Source organism: Callionymus lyra, chromosome 16 (assembly GCF_982586985.1).
Source record: "Callionymus lyra chromosome 16, fCalLyr1.hap1.1, whole genome shotgun sequence".
In the NCBI taxonomy this organism is placed as follows: domain Eukaryota; kingdom Metazoa; phylum Chordata; class Actinopteri; order Syngnathiformes; family Callionymidae; genus Callionymus; species Callionymus lyra.
In genome coordinates this window covers 8,678,939-8,693,432 of record NC_141833.1, presented here as the reverse complement: position 1 = coordinate 8,693,432, position 14,494 = coordinate 8,678,939, and the positions used below count along the sequence as shown (strand labels likewise).

General features: G+C 38.4%; 2 protein-coding genes across 2 annotated transcripts; one reads left to right on the top strand and one right to left on the bottom strand.

Annotated features, from left to right (window-relative positions):
- Positions 1 to 1,964: 1,964 nt before the first annotated feature.
- Positions 1,965 to 7,192, bottom strand: LOC148063507 (mitochondrial import inner membrane translocase subunit TIM44-like). The gene is made up of 13 exons (XM_087810801.1): positions 7,118 to 7,192; positions 6,404 to 6,508; positions 6,149 to 6,313; positions 5,959 to 6,039; positions 5,738 to 5,887; positions 5,535 to 5,668; positions 4,717 to 4,802; positions 4,341 to 4,433; positions 4,106 to 4,230; positions 3,322 to 3,372; positions 3,120 to 3,209; positions 2,934 to 3,044; positions 1,965 to 2,863 (listed from the first exon to the last, which is right to left on the bottom strand). The coding sequence occupies exons 1-13, from the start codon at positions 7,145 to 7,147 to the stop codon at positions 2,744 to 2,746; spliced, it is 1,341 nt and encodes a 446-aa protein (XP_087666927.1). The 5' UTR covers positions 7,148 to 7,192; the 3' UTR covers positions 1,965 to 2,743.
- A 1,328-nt stretch (positions 7,193 to 8,520) lies between these two features.
- On the top strand, positions 8,521 to 14,276 carry LOC148063506 (ras-related protein Rab-11B-like). The gene is made up of 5 exons (XM_087810264.1): positions 8,521 to 8,683; positions 10,573 to 10,768; positions 11,845 to 12,038; positions 12,124 to 12,204; positions 13,649 to 14,276. The coding sequence occupies exons 1-5, from the start codon at positions 8,644 to 8,646 to the stop codon at positions 13,792 to 13,794; spliced, it is 657 nt and encodes a 218-aa protein (XP_087666390.1). The 5' UTR covers positions 8,521 to 8,643; the 3' UTR covers positions 13,795 to 14,276.
- Positions 14,277 to 14,494: the final 218 nt, after the last annotated feature.

Below are 14,494 nucleotides of genomic sequence, written 5' to 3'. Positions count from 1 at the left end.
TGTGTATAAAAACAGAATCATTGTTTGCTCAAACAATAGGATTTAAAAACATTTTACTTGCTGTATCTGTTTTTAGGTGTTGTATAGGCAAACAACAAAAGAGTAATGCTAAATGTGTTAGCTACCTAATCTGCTAATATTGGCTTAGGCTTTTGCAAAATAAACTGTTTGAAAAACGTGTCAAATCAAAGTGAACATTTATCAAAATGACACGTCAAGAATTTAATGTCTAGCTTTTTTTTTGGATATAGCAACGTTAGCAATCAGCAACAGGTTACCACTTTTATAGCTTAAATGTCTTTTAGTTTTGATATTTATTTAACTTTACTCATTGTTTTCAATACTGCTTCTGTTAATGGCATTTTGTACATGGAAATCTATTAAGTCTAACAAAAAATGTACATAGACATACACATACATTTGTGCTTTTTTTTTCCCTGGGTTAGTGTGTAACAAAATGTTATGTAATGTTGAAGATGTTCAACAATAACAACATGTTCAACATCAGAAAGTAGGTGAACAGACCAATGATCTCCAGACCAACTGTGAGCAGACATTAATTGCCGTCATGTTTTCTAATGGAATCACCTTCATCACCCACTGTGTGTCTAATGAATAAAAAAAGACCCTCGTCGTAAGGTTATGAAATTCAACTTCTCATCACGGCTGTAACATATGAAGTTAGTAGGTCAAGCTGTGGTTCAGGGAGCAGTAGAAGGTCACCGCAGCAGGGCGTCTGGGTCATGAGGCTGCAGGTGAGAAGCTGGACCTCGTGTGGTTTTCTTTTCTGTTTCTTTCACTTTTTGTCTTTTAAGGCAACAGAAAAATGAAGTGATTCATTTGATACCTTTTTTTTTGCATTTGAATATGATTGCAATAAGCTTCATAGGACAGCAGGTGGCTTTGAAGTTCCAGAACTATAATAAGTTTTATTTGAATTAAATTTCCCATTTTTCGATGTATTGAATTTTGAGTTATCTTGTTTGATTCAACACATCTCATTTTTATCTCTCCCTTGCTAGTGTTTAGTCTTTTATTGACTATTTGAACGTTGACAAAAAACAGTTTCTTTTTCATATTATATCCATTTGTTTCTTCTCTAATCGAGATTCATTTAGTTTTCTTTTTTAAATTAAATTTAAGCAAGACGTATTATATTGACAATCAATTGTTATTAAACATATTCCTTTAATTAACATTAATCAACATTTCATGTAATTTATAAGTTCTCCCTGATAATACACATATGTATGTATATATTAATAATAACATATAATTACATAAACTGTTTTATATACTAGTATATAATGTGGTTGTATTAAGTGTTTTTTCCTGCCTTTACATAAATGAAGTGTGTGGTGGTTTAAGTCTAAACACATCAATAATATGAACATAAGTTGACGTCAAAACATGTCAACAAATGCATCAACAATAGAATAGTTTTAAAAACAAGAAAAGATCCCAAATGAATCAAATTATCAGCCTGAATAATTGCATAAGAAGCGATGACATAATTGTTGTGTAAAGTCTTTATATAAAGTCTTAAGTGCAGGTTTATTGTCGCTCAAAGAACACTCGAGCGTCGTTGAGAAAAAGCCTGCGAGGGCCGTTTCTACTTTGTGTCGTGCAGCTTGTGTTCAGTAAGAGTAGCTCAAGGGAACTCTGGCAGAATTCAACTCGCACTATTGTTTGTGTCTCAAAGGCAGGACGAGTTGACATTTTAAGTAGGAACGTCTTGCTCGAGTTGTGAGGTCAGAAGGTTCGACGGCGTTGTGTTCAGTCATTCGTCACAACAGCCTGTTATGAGGACCCCCAGCACACAGAGACCCCCCCGTGTGCGTGTGCACGTGCGCCATTTAAAGCCAAATCTATCATCACGACACAAGATAATTCATAGGTTTAGCATGTCAATGATCATGAGCATTTATCAAGACACGTCAGCTCTGGAATGAGAAAACAATGGATTCACACAGAGACAGTTTAATGCTCCACAAACACACACTCAAACACACACACACACACACACACACTAAGATCAGACCAAATGTGCTGACTCGTAGAGTTTATACAGTAGTTTTATGACCCCCTTCAAAATAAAGGCAGAAACAACAACATTGGAAAAGTCTTTTCAGTATTGATCAACTAATATCACCAGTTTGTAGCCGATCATTGTGGCAAGATTTTATATCATTTATTGTTTTTATTCATACTTTGAATAACAGGCTTTAGGGTTACAGTTACTAACACAAGTCATGTTTTCTTTTTCAGATCGGAACCATTAGCCCAAAAGTAAACTTTGTAACATTCATATTTTTTTGCAGACAGATTGAAATTAAACTTAAATAAAACACGAGCCACACATTTAATCTGATGCTGACACATTTGTAAAAAAAACAACAACTAAACAATATAAAAGCAGACAAATGGTCTTTAAAAGTTAGATTGTATCCACATAAAATGACATTAAAAAAATGTTTTTTAAGCAGTAAACTTAGTATTTGTATACATTGATTTATTCTTTCGTGGTCCAAGGATGTCTGATCGACATTAATAGTCCATTTTAATGTTAGGTTTATCATACTGGCATGTTTTTGAAGAACATATTTCTGGAGTCACCTGTGGGAATGCATATATAATCACTATGAATAATTTATCATGTATTTACATTTATACACCAACAGTTGAGACCCAAACTTAGCGACGTTTGCCCTCAAACATGTGCTCCATAGTCCTTGTGTCTCCTCTAAAGAACCTGCTCAGTACTAGAGGCAGAGATATCCAAGAGTCTCCAGGCGGCATCCGGGTTCAGCTCCTCCTGGTCCCGACATAACGCCCAGACGTACATCATCCGCAACACCTTCTCCTGTGGAGACACGAGAGTCAGGAACGCCGTCGAGGAGTTTAGAGAGAATACAGAGCCCCGAGACACCGACCGGGTCGCCCTCCACCACGTCTCCCTTGGGGCTGCGGATCACCATGACGACCTGAGCCTGGAAGGTGATGATCAGCACCGGGCCCTGGTCCATCATCTTGCCCATCGCCAGCTACGAGTTCAGAAATAATTAGGGCTCTTTATGTGTGACGGGGAGAAAGTGAAGGGATTAATCTGAGGCGCTCACGTCTATGTTGTCAATGTCCAGGATTTTGGATTGGAGGCGGAGCCCGAAAGATTTGGCTTGTTTGATGGGGTGAGCCAGCTGACTGTACGTCTGCAAACAAACACAATTATTGAATTAAATGTCATAACTATCTAATTAAAAGGCATTTTCTTCTCTACGACCTTCACAGATTGAATTAAATGTTCATTGTAAAGGGACTCACAGCTTCATAGCACCAGTCCTTCAACACGTCCAGCTCTCCTCGCATCATGGCCTGCACAGGATCACAAAGTTTACAAATCAACCGCGTGGACTTGTTGCCGTCAAACGACTTCCTCCCTCTCGCCGACGCACAATTACCCACTACATTGTTATTTGCTGGCGTCGGCATTAAAGCGCCAGCTCAGCACTTCCTTGGCAACAGATACACGACTTCTTGACAAATGTGTTTCCCCCCCGACGACTTAACGCTGGTGTCGTGTGCGTTTATCCAAATCTTTAGACAACGGAGAACATGCCTTGATCAGCAAGTGCTGACTTTGAGCTTTTATTTTGAAGTTTACTTTATCCGTTCAAATTTCTTGAATGATGAGATTAAAAACAATCCAACTAATAATAAATAATCCACTCTATTATTTTATTTATAAATTTGACTTCATTTGATTTATAACTGATCATTTTTTTAGCATTTGAAACATTGATAGCAGTGAGGTTTATGGGACAGCAGAGGGCAGTGTCTCATTCTGCAGTGAACCCTAATGACTTGTGGACACAGACATTTCAAAACAATCTGAATAAATATAAAAATATGTAAGTTTTATTTAGCTTACAAGCGGATAAAAGCCTATAAAACTACATTGTATAATCTTAATAAACTTGAATAAATCTTTCATTTTATATTTTTTAAGTACAGCAATGAAACCTTTTGTTACTTTATATACAAACTTAGTCCTGAACGCAGCAAAGTAATAAATCAGATATGTAGTCTTACTTCATTCAAGACTCACCTCCAGAATGTTTGGAATAATGTCCTTTTCACACTTTTTGAGAAACCTATCCTTGTCGAATTGTGGATCTACTTTCACGATCTCCGTCAAAACTTCCGACATCTCCGTTTTAGAGAAAAGTCCACCTGAAGAAAAACCTCAACATTACTTGTATGCACGAGTGAGATTGAATTTATAATTTATTTTTCAACTGGAAACACCCACTACAATATGAATTGTATCATGAATTACAAACCTAAGAGGTCAGTGACTCTGTCAGTCATGGCTCTGGATGCTCTGATGAGAATGTTGTCACTTTCATCGTATTTCGTCTTTATCTCAAAGATTCCTGTGAGAAGATTCACATTTTAATTAAACAAACTCACGACTTATGAGGTTAAAGGCTCAATTGCACGGTGCGTTTCTGGCGCCACCTGCTGCACTCAAGTAGTACTACAACTTGAGACTAAACTGTTTTTAGAATCACAGACACTTATTGTAAACATAGGATTTTTATTTGTGTCTGCAGAGGATAAAATAATGAAATAAGATAACACACAGAAGAGCAAGAAAAATGATGAGGCCCCATAAGTCAACATTAAAAATTGATATTTAATTAGAAACATCCTTACTGTTAAAAACCTGGTTATTGTCCTTGAAGTCCTTCCACTGCTGGAACCACCTGGAATCCTTGTGGAGAACAACACCAATCGCTTCCCTGAGGTGGAACATAAGAATTACGGTTGTCAATATTTACAATTTTCTACATGTGTAGTCAAGGGTTGTAACCATTGTGTAACCGTTTACAGCCAGTTTCAGTATATAACCACTACATTGTTCCGTCTCCACCAAAACACCTCCTAAACCTGTTACAGCAAAGCCCTTCCAGAAGTTATCAGACAAATAGTATAACTCTGGGAGTCACAACAGTATTACTCCATGGGTGAACGTAGTATTACTCTGCGGCTCAAAGTAGAATTACTCCACCGGTCAACGGTGTATGACTCTGCTGCTCGAAGTAGTATTACTCTGCTGCTCGAAGTAGTATTACTCCGCAGGTCGAAGTAGTATTACTCTGCCGGTCAATGTGGTATTACTCAGAGGGTCACCGTAGTGTTGCACCATGAAGCTCCATAACCCCCCCAAGTACAATAAACGCTTATGGGAAAAAATGTTTACTTTTTGTTTATTTTAACAATTGCTCATAAAAGCTTAAGTCTTAAAACTTTATTTACATCAGTCTATCGTCCGAGTCTTGCATCACATGACCAAAACACACACGCCTCATTGGTCAAAAGCATCTCCATATCTCCAGCAGGTGTGTGTATGTATATATAGTTGATAAATGAACACAGAGGAGGAGAAACTGTAGTGTAAACCTTGACCCCACCCCACCCCCCACTAAGAATTAGAGTAAATTGATGAAAAACTATTGAGTGGTCTCACTTACTCATTCGCTTCAAACACACGACTGTCGCTTTCTGCTCCTTTAGAAGAGAAGTCGCTCCTCTTCCTCAGCTGTGGGGGGGCCCTGTAAGGACCGGCATCTTCTACCTCGATCTCTTTCTTCATGCTTTCCACGCTCTGCAGACAAGTCAAAAATTATTAGAATTATTATTAAAAAAAAAAAAGAAGGTACAAATCTTAACAAACCTCTGAGATGGTTCGAAATGCATTCGTCTTTCCCAACTTCTCTCCTCCTCTGGAAACGGTCTCAGCCGAGCTCCTGGCAGTTCTTGCCGCCTCCTCCACGCTTTCCTTGATCCTCTTTCCTATATCAGTACGACTCACCTCCTCCAGACCCTTAAACCAGAACAACCGTCAAAACAAACAAACAAACTACGTTGTGTCTTACACCAACACCCGTGTCTCACCTCTTTGACAGTTTCCGACAGAGAACCGAAAGTCTTTTTCAACACCTCAGATGTCTTCACCGACTCAGCTTCGATGTTTTTCTATTTACAGAAGGACATAATATGAATTATAGTTGGCTAAAGCGCTACATAAACCAGTTAATTCTCGAGCTGAAATCTACTTTAAGAGTTATTCCTATGAAGGACTCACAAATTTCCTGCGCGCCTGTTGAAGGGCGTCCGACTCCTCGAGCCTCTTGGCTTCATCTCTGAACTTCTGGATGTTATCCTTCATCTCCTGATTCTTGTTAAACTCCTGACGGAGGTTCTCCATCAACTCTCCCACGAATCCTTTACGGTTTGAGGCGTATCGCACCTATAGAGAGGGAAACTTTCAATAAATACGACTAGAGAAAAAAAGGGGTTTAGAGACACGTTTATTTGACAAGTGAGTGTCTTTAAGTACCTGCACTGCTGCAGCTGCGGTCCTCTGTATCCTGTAGACATCTCCATGCCACAGGGGGGTCGCCAAGTATCGTGGGTAGAGGGCGAAGGCACGTCTGCCAACCAGCTGTAAGGAGGAGAATAACAATGTAAAGGAACATGGAATAGATGAGATCATTCACTTTTAAATCTGGCATGAATCTGTTTAAATTTTGACCATAGGGAGGCCAAGTAACATCAATGACGTCACATTAATGCGACTCTTGGGGGGGTTTGGCACTGTTTGCACTGCAAATAACTTGGATCAATAATTTAAATAAAGCACACGGACGTACTATTGACATCATTTTCGCTAATACTGTAGAAAGGAGTCTGACACAATATGTATATTTAATTATATATAGACGCTACTGAGCTACAATGACAGCTCGCTTTAACTCAAATAAAACATCCAGAATATTGCGTAATGCGTTGAATCTTCAGCAGCCATAGTACATTTTATTACATCCTTTTAAAATATATTTTCATGCAAGAACACACTGTTCTTAAATCCCTGATAAGGTCAGCAAACATCAGCAGCTGATCTCATGCTGCTGTCGAATATAAAGACATGACGTAAGAATAGTCTCGTAAAATAAATACAGCGAATGATATAAACTAGAAAATGATCGGATGAAAAGCGATATTTAATATTAAATTAATACGTAAATCATATGCAGTGGTTTGAATGACTAACCTCGTAACAGCGACACACGGACGCTGCCATCTTGATCTTGGAACGCACGAACTAGCGACGCACGTGTGTCTGCGCAACACCAGCTGACCATGTCTCGACCAATAGCAGGCCAGCTAGCAACCAGCTGGCACGGTTCCTGATTTAAAGGGGACGTACTGTTTAAAGACGTTTGATAACAATATCATTTTATTCACTTTCTACCTCTCATTTAGGATGAATATTTAAGTTGGAAACACTCTAAACATGAATTAAAAGGTAGTTCTATTTTACACTCATCTCTCGGACCAAATAATTAAATATATGTGGTGTCATAGAATAGAATAGTAATGTCCATAAAATAAGTTTTATCATTATTTTTTTTCATTTAATTGAGGTGTTTGGGGGGTACGGTACTGATCACTATACCACCAATGTAAGACCCATACATTAAATGTAAAAATACAAAAAACAAACTTAATTATACTTCTGTATGTAAGTTGTTGAGACTGATAGACGGGTTTCAAATTAACTTTATTTCATTTAAAACACACAATAAACAGTGACCAAAAGTCCAATTGCTATAATATTTCCAATTAATAATTAAATAAATATTGTTGACAAATAGACGGGATAGAAAATAGTTCTGTCTAGGTGTGGTCGAAAAATATTACATTAAAACAATTAAACTGATCCGTATATTTATTATACATTTAATGGTGGACCATTTCCAATAGGCTTAGAATAGTGTAGGCTTAAATCGGCATATATATATATATATATATATATATCCCTAAGGAGACCTCCAGAGGGATCAATAAAGTTGTATCTATCTATTTATAACATCTTGGCTGATATTTTTTGGATACATACATAAATGGATATATAGTACTTTTTTTTTTTTACAGAAGTAGGAAAACCACACCAAGATGTAAAAATAAATCCAAATTAAAGTTTAACAAGTATATCTATTAGGTGTATTTTGGCTGATAAATCTACCATGTAAACCTTTATTTTCTACTCTAATTTTGTTTAAGCAATATTTTAATTTTCAATTCAAATATAATATAATAATTCCAGGTAAAATTGGCATTGAAAAAATATAAGCCCAAAACAAAACACACCTATGATGTCTCATAATAAATATTTTTAAATGTGTGCAACGTTATGTAGAAAATGAAAGGAAATGACGTCAGAGTGAACGAACCGTATCATGTCAAATAAACCAGGGTTTGTAAAACAATCTTACACTCGTGTAAATGCATGTTTCGCGTTTCACGAAGTGGTTTGTGACCTGGTTTTTGTTTCTCATTCAGAATCTCCGTCTCCATCTGCCGGCATGTCAACACAGAGCGCCCCCTCTCGGCAGCTATGCGCGGCGCAGGGGCTCCTCCCTCCCTCTGCAGACAGCTCGCCCTGTCAGAGCCAACACTGGCGCAGACTCTCGCCACCATCTCACCCGGATTTCTGTCACATCCAGCGGGAACATCCGTGATCCTCCACACGTCGTGTCGCGGAACAGTCCTGCTGCGGGAGCGGCCTCGTCTAGAATGGGGAACCGAGACGATGAATACGATTTCTTGTTCAAAGGTAACGAGAGAAGAAAAAAAAACTGCATTTTCTCTCTTTCACCGCCTGTAGTGTGTGTTATTGTCTCGATTCTTACGTGTGTGTGTGAGGATGTTGTTGGAGTTGTTGGTCCTTCAGGAGGCTGTATTTCTGTAGGTAAAGGATGCAACATCTGTGGCCTTTGTGTTCAACTTCCATCAACTATTGATCATCTTTTGATCAGAAACATTCATTTTCATATCCCTGGTGTTTTGGTTGTGAAATAAGGGCCTGATCAGGGTTTAGTTACACCAGGAGCACACACTGGGAAGAGGCCCTGACTTCCTGGATCTGCTTTTAGGTTTGGTACCTGATCTGCTATAGGGGGGGGGGGATCAGAGCTGAAGACTCTTGTTTATCTTCAGAGACCGGTGGAGTCCAGAATGACCTCCTTTGATCACCGGCCTCCTGTGGCACATTAACATCCTGGGCCTGCAGGAGCCAAGAGGCCATTTAGATTTAACAAAGTCTCCTCTGTGGGATGAATAGTGCATCTGCCGGAGGCGAGGGGGTCCCTCGCTCTCGCTCTCGCCCTTCCCTCCCCCTCCTCCTCTCATGGTCCCCCCCCCCCGTAACGGGAAGGAGGGCTGAAAACTGTCGATTCAGGTTATGATGGGGTCTGTTATCGGCTTCCTGCAGCCAGGGCTCGCGGTCAGAAGGAACAAAGTTGGGCTGTATTTCCTCCGTCGGGGGAGCGAGAAAACAAAAGGCTCCACCTCTGCTGCCTCCCCTGAGCAGGCCCGTCCTGAGACCAGCTCCGATCAATCTGTAATTCTGCTCAGATGACTCGCTGCAGGTCATCATAAGACACAATCCACTACACACAGGTTTTGGACACTATCTTTAGTCCAATCAGCAACAGGAAGTGGTTAAATATGTAGACAAAATGCATCCTCATGTTTGACCACAATACAAGCCAAAAGTGTGTTTTCAACAGAACAATCCAAGGGTTTGTGACGAAAAGTGCTTCTTAAACGGATGTCTTTGGCATTTTAGACGCATTTTAAATAGATAATATCAATACATATAAACATTGAGATGTTATTTCACTATACCGTCGATATCTGCTGCGTTTATAGGATGAAAAGAAAACCTTTAGGCAGATTTTGGCTTTCAAAACATATCACCATATATGGTTTAGGTTTTAATAGCGTGTGTATAAATTAAAATATTCCAATTTTTCTTTTATGTACAATTAATAAGCAATTATTCACAGAGATTGTTAATATTTTGTGTTGCAACTAAACTTCCTGCCGCTGGATGGCGACAGACATTAAGTCCTTAGCAGCTAAATGAACAATGAAATCCCGCGATGTCCGGTAATGACTGAGGACGAGAGGATACAGTCGACTCCAGCAGCTTTTAAAGCTGATGTTTGTACATATATATATATTTTTTCTTTTGTTTACAAATCAAAAAGCAGTTACGACTTCGTAAAAAGTCATGTGGTCTGTAAATTGTTCCTACAGTATCACGATATATAGTATCGTGATATGTATTGTATTACCAGATTCGTGTCAATACACAACCCTACCATTAGCACAATTTGGCTTATTTTTTTGCAACCAAGTAGTTAAAACTAGCGTTTTTTTTCTCAATATATTCAGAGACAGAAAAGCGTCTTGACGTGTAGAGGAACAGGCAAATTTTATGTAGTTTTTCAAAATAAAACGCCTTTCACGGACCGTTACTTGATCTAATGGCATCCAAAACTCTACCGAAACATATTTTAATCAATTGATTTGGATTTTAACAAAAACTTTTGCCCTAGTCTGTGCTATTATTAGTAGTCATGACAATATAGTATTTTTGCCTTGGATACTACTATGAAGTGTTTCTACATCCCTGATGTCCATGTATTCTCTCCACAGTTGTGTTGATCGGAGACTCGGGCGTCGGGAAGAGCAACCTGCTCTCCAGATTCACACGGAATGAGTTCAACCTGGAGAGCAAGAGCACCATCGGAGTGGAGTTCGCCACGCGCAGCATCCAAGTGGACGGCAAGACGATAAAGGCTCAGATCTGGGACACGGCCGGACAAGAGCGCTACAGAGCCATCACCTCCGCGTGAGTCCGCATCACAGTGTGACACCTGAAACCCCCCCAGAGTGGTGCAGGTCGTGGGGACACATGATCTGTCAGGGAAGGAAACTCTAGCAGCTCGTAGTACTCGCTGGCTGCTGGTAGAAGTTAAAGATTCATACTTCAAGAGTACTTGGTAGCTAAGGTTAAGTTAAAGTATAAGTATCTTTACATCATCTTAATAAAATGTGTTCATATTTGATCTAAAGTGAATCCAACTTATACCTTTAATTAATACATTTTCTACCACTTGTTTTCTTATTGGGATACTGGGGGACATTGAACAGGTCTTATGTCCAATTTACTCAGTAGTTCTTAAATTTCAAAGTATTTTTTTTCTACACATTTAGGGCAAGAATTTTATAAAAAAAAATTTCCTCATCAGAGGATTAACAATAAATAAAATAGTATGAGAAATAAATAACATTTATTAAATTGAATTTACTCATTAAAATAATAGAGTAAAATGATTGCATGTTATACAAGGCAGGCAGGGATTCTTATTTAAAAATTACAATAAAATGGATTTTTATAAATGTAAATTATTGAATTAAATGACAGTCATGAAATACGATAAAAAAAATAATAAAAAAATATGATAATAGGAATGTTTAAAAAAAACAAACATTTCTTCAATTTACTTTAGAATCCCTTGGGGGAAAATAAATAATAATAAAAAAAAAAATTGTTAGTTAGCTATGAAAGAAATGTATTTATTAAACTAATTAGGGCTGCATACAGTCAAAGGGCCCCATGTGGTCTGCATTAAAATGTATAAATGCAAAATACATTAGAACATACATTATGTAAAATATTAAATGGAAACATTGCAAATAAAAAGCTAACTCAATTATTATTAGCATTATAAAAATCATGTATCCATGTATCAGAAACTGGCTGATTTAGAAGCAAATTCATCAATATTATCAGATAATCTAGAACAAATTCAGTTGTTGTTTTTTACAAGTGTAAATTCTAATTAGAAAATTACAATGAAATGGTTTAGTCCAGGTGGAGTCAATAAGGTGTGTCTTACTCCAACTGCGACTGTACCCGGACAGGTACTACAGAGGGGCCGTGGGGGCTCTGCTGGTCTACGACATCGCCAAACACTTGACCTACGAGAACGTGGAGCGCTGGCTGAAGGAGCTGCGAGATCACGCCGACAACAACATCGTGATCATGCTGGTGGGGAACAAGAGCGACCTGCGTCACCTGAGGGCCGTCCCCACGGACGAGGCACGAGCCTTCGCAGGTACCTGCTGTTTGGTTACACTTCTCTAGCCCTGACCCTGTGTGGCTGGGACAGCCGAGCTAAATGAAATGTCTCCCTTCCACAGAAAAGAACAACCTCTCGTTCATAGAAACGTCAGCCTTGGACTCGACAAACGTGGAAGAAGCCTTTAAGAACATCCTCACAGGTGTGTAGCACAAATGTTTATACTAAGAGAGTTCAGAGGTTTAGTATAGAGAACTGGAAATGGTCTGTTGTAGTTAGAAATACATAGTTAAAAAGTACTACCTTGACGCTTATTAGTTGTGGATCAGCTACTTGTGCTTTACTGTGAATATTTGTCTTTTATCATTTATGTAACCTGCCTTTAAAACGTCCTTTTGAACCTCGTGATTCATCACAGGAGGTTATTATTAGCAATTTAAACATGACATCAAATCCGTTTTCCTTAAAAAACACTTCTATTCAAATATGTAAATCAGAGTTATAAACTTTAAGCTCATCAAAACTCCTACCTTTATTTTTAAGTGTAATTCCTCCTTACTTCAACTCATAAAAAAATCATTGAAATCATTAAAAAACAAGACTAAATTATTTTGTCAAAATATCAATATATTTTGCTATGGGAACCCTATACATACAATTAGTTCTATTTCCTGTTTCTTGTTGGACTATGGATTGGAATGTATGATTGAATTTCTAATCAAAATTTGAGGTGATCTAGTTTTTAAATCCACAATAAATAGGTTTGGAATTTCAATTTGAGCTCTTATGGGTCAAATTAAATGCTTTTCGGACCGTAGTAGACCGTTTCGAAGTGTTGAGCCATTCAAAAGGCTTTTAAGACAGTAGGCTGATAATGGAAATAATTGGAAGAATAACACCAATCTTTTGTACGATTTGTTTGCTATAGTCTAAAAAAAATGGTTGGGACTAGAGCAAAACAATTTCTTTTTTTCAATGAAAACATCGCACTTTCGCGCTTACACTGACTCTACAGTAGGTGGCAGCAGAAACAAAAGCGAGCTTTTACTGTGTTTCATTTTAATTTTTGCTTGCATTAAAAAGTGCCAAAAAAGTTTTCTATATTCCATTGTGGTTTGATGTAGCCAGTTTAATTTTGATTTTCGCACTGCAATGTGTGTGAAATTATCATAGTTTGTTATGTTGTTTATTCTAGGTGTGTTGTAAGTAAGTAAGTATTTTTATTTATATAGCGCTTTTCCAGACCAGGGTCACAAAGCGCTTAAACAATCAAAGTAATACTCAATAAAATATATACTTTAAAGGTCAAGATAATACTTTGAACAACACAGGAGTTCCAGAAAATTAAGGAAAAGTCTGCACAAATAAAAATGTCTTAAGATGTTTCTTGAAGGAGTCAGTAGATCATCAAACACAGAGAGAGAGGAAGATCATTTAAGATTTTATTAACTTTAGATTTTCAGAAAAAAACAACATTTCAATAACATTTTTTTAATCAATTTCTTTATCAATTCATTTAATTTCATTATAATATGCAGGCCTGGCCTTCAGAAAGGAACTTTATATTGATTCTATTCACAATACAAAACATTTAAATTCAATTCAACTTTCTCAAAACTCTTTTCTTTATTTAAACTATTTTCCAGAAATCTATCGCATCGTGTCGCAGAAACAGATCGCCGAGCGGTCGGCTCACGACGAGTCGCCCGGGAACAACGTGGTGGACATCAGCGTGCCGCCGACCACGGACGGCCAGAGGGGGGGCAAGCTGCAGTGCTGCCAGAACCTGTAACCCCCCCTCGACGCCGGCGGCTCCTCTCACCTGGGTAGATTATCAGTTGAAATGCAGAGCGCTGGTTTGCTTCCATCTGCCCATCGCGCAATACTGGTTCTGATCGGCACTTTCTAGATCCACACCCCCCACCACCCACCACCGCCGCCACCACCGGTTGATTTCAGACGTCGATCTGACCCAGGTTCAGTTTGCTGCTCTCGTGCATTAAAAACAGGACTGATGGTACCACACACAGATCAATAGAGGGCCCGCGAGCCTGGAGCCTCACGCGAGGAAGCTTTAGCTGTACCGGCAGTCCTGTTTTTGGGGCTCCGCACCTCTCTGTTCAGTCTTCATCTCAAAAGTGGTCGTGATGCTGCTGATGCTACTTTAATTTTCTGTAAGATATCTTCTTTTTACGTTTGTTTTTTTTTGATTTTCATAGTGTGTTTGCTCACATACGTTATAATAATGCCATGGAATTAAATTTTACGATATTATCCTGGAGCCTTGTTTTTTATCGGGAGAACGTGTGTTTTTACCTTCACGAAAAACCACAAAAAATAGTCTCTAATGTTCCTCGAATAGAACTATAGTTTAACACGTGCTGAGGGTTGAGTACATCTGTAAGTAAGTAAGTAATTTTTATTTGTATAGCGCTTTTCCAGACCAGGGTCACAAAGCGCTTAAACAATCAAAACAATATTCAATAAAGTAT

What these genes read in the sequence shown, in the direction of transcription:
- LOC148063506 (XM_087810264.1), top strand. Translation starts at nt 8,644, where the DNA reads ATGGGGAACCGAGACGATGAATACGATTTCTTGTTCAAAG. An exon ending in ATACGATTTCTTGTTCAAAG is followed by an intron (nt 8,684 to 10,572) that starts GTAACGAGAGAA and finishes TTCTCTCCACAG; the next exon opens with TTGTGTTGATCGGAGACTCG. An exon ending in CTTTAAGAACATCCTCACAG is followed by an intron (nt 12,205 to 13,648) that starts GTGTGTAGCACA and finishes ACTATTTTCCAG; the next exon opens with AAATCTATCGCATCGTGTCG.
- LOC148063507 (XM_087810801.1), bottom strand. Translation starts at nt 7,147, where the DNA reads ATGGCAGCGTCCGTGTGTCGCTGTTACGAG. An exon ending in TGTCGGAAACTGTCAAAGAG is followed by an intron (nt 5,888 to 5,958) that starts GTGAGACACGGG and finishes TTCTGGTTTAAG; the next exon opens with GGTCTGGAGGAGGTGAGTCG. An exon ending in CATTTCGAACCATCTCAGAG is followed by an intron (nt 5,669 to 5,737) that starts GTTTGTTAAGAT and finishes ACTTGTCTGCAG; the next exon opens with AGCGTGGAAAGCATGAAGAA.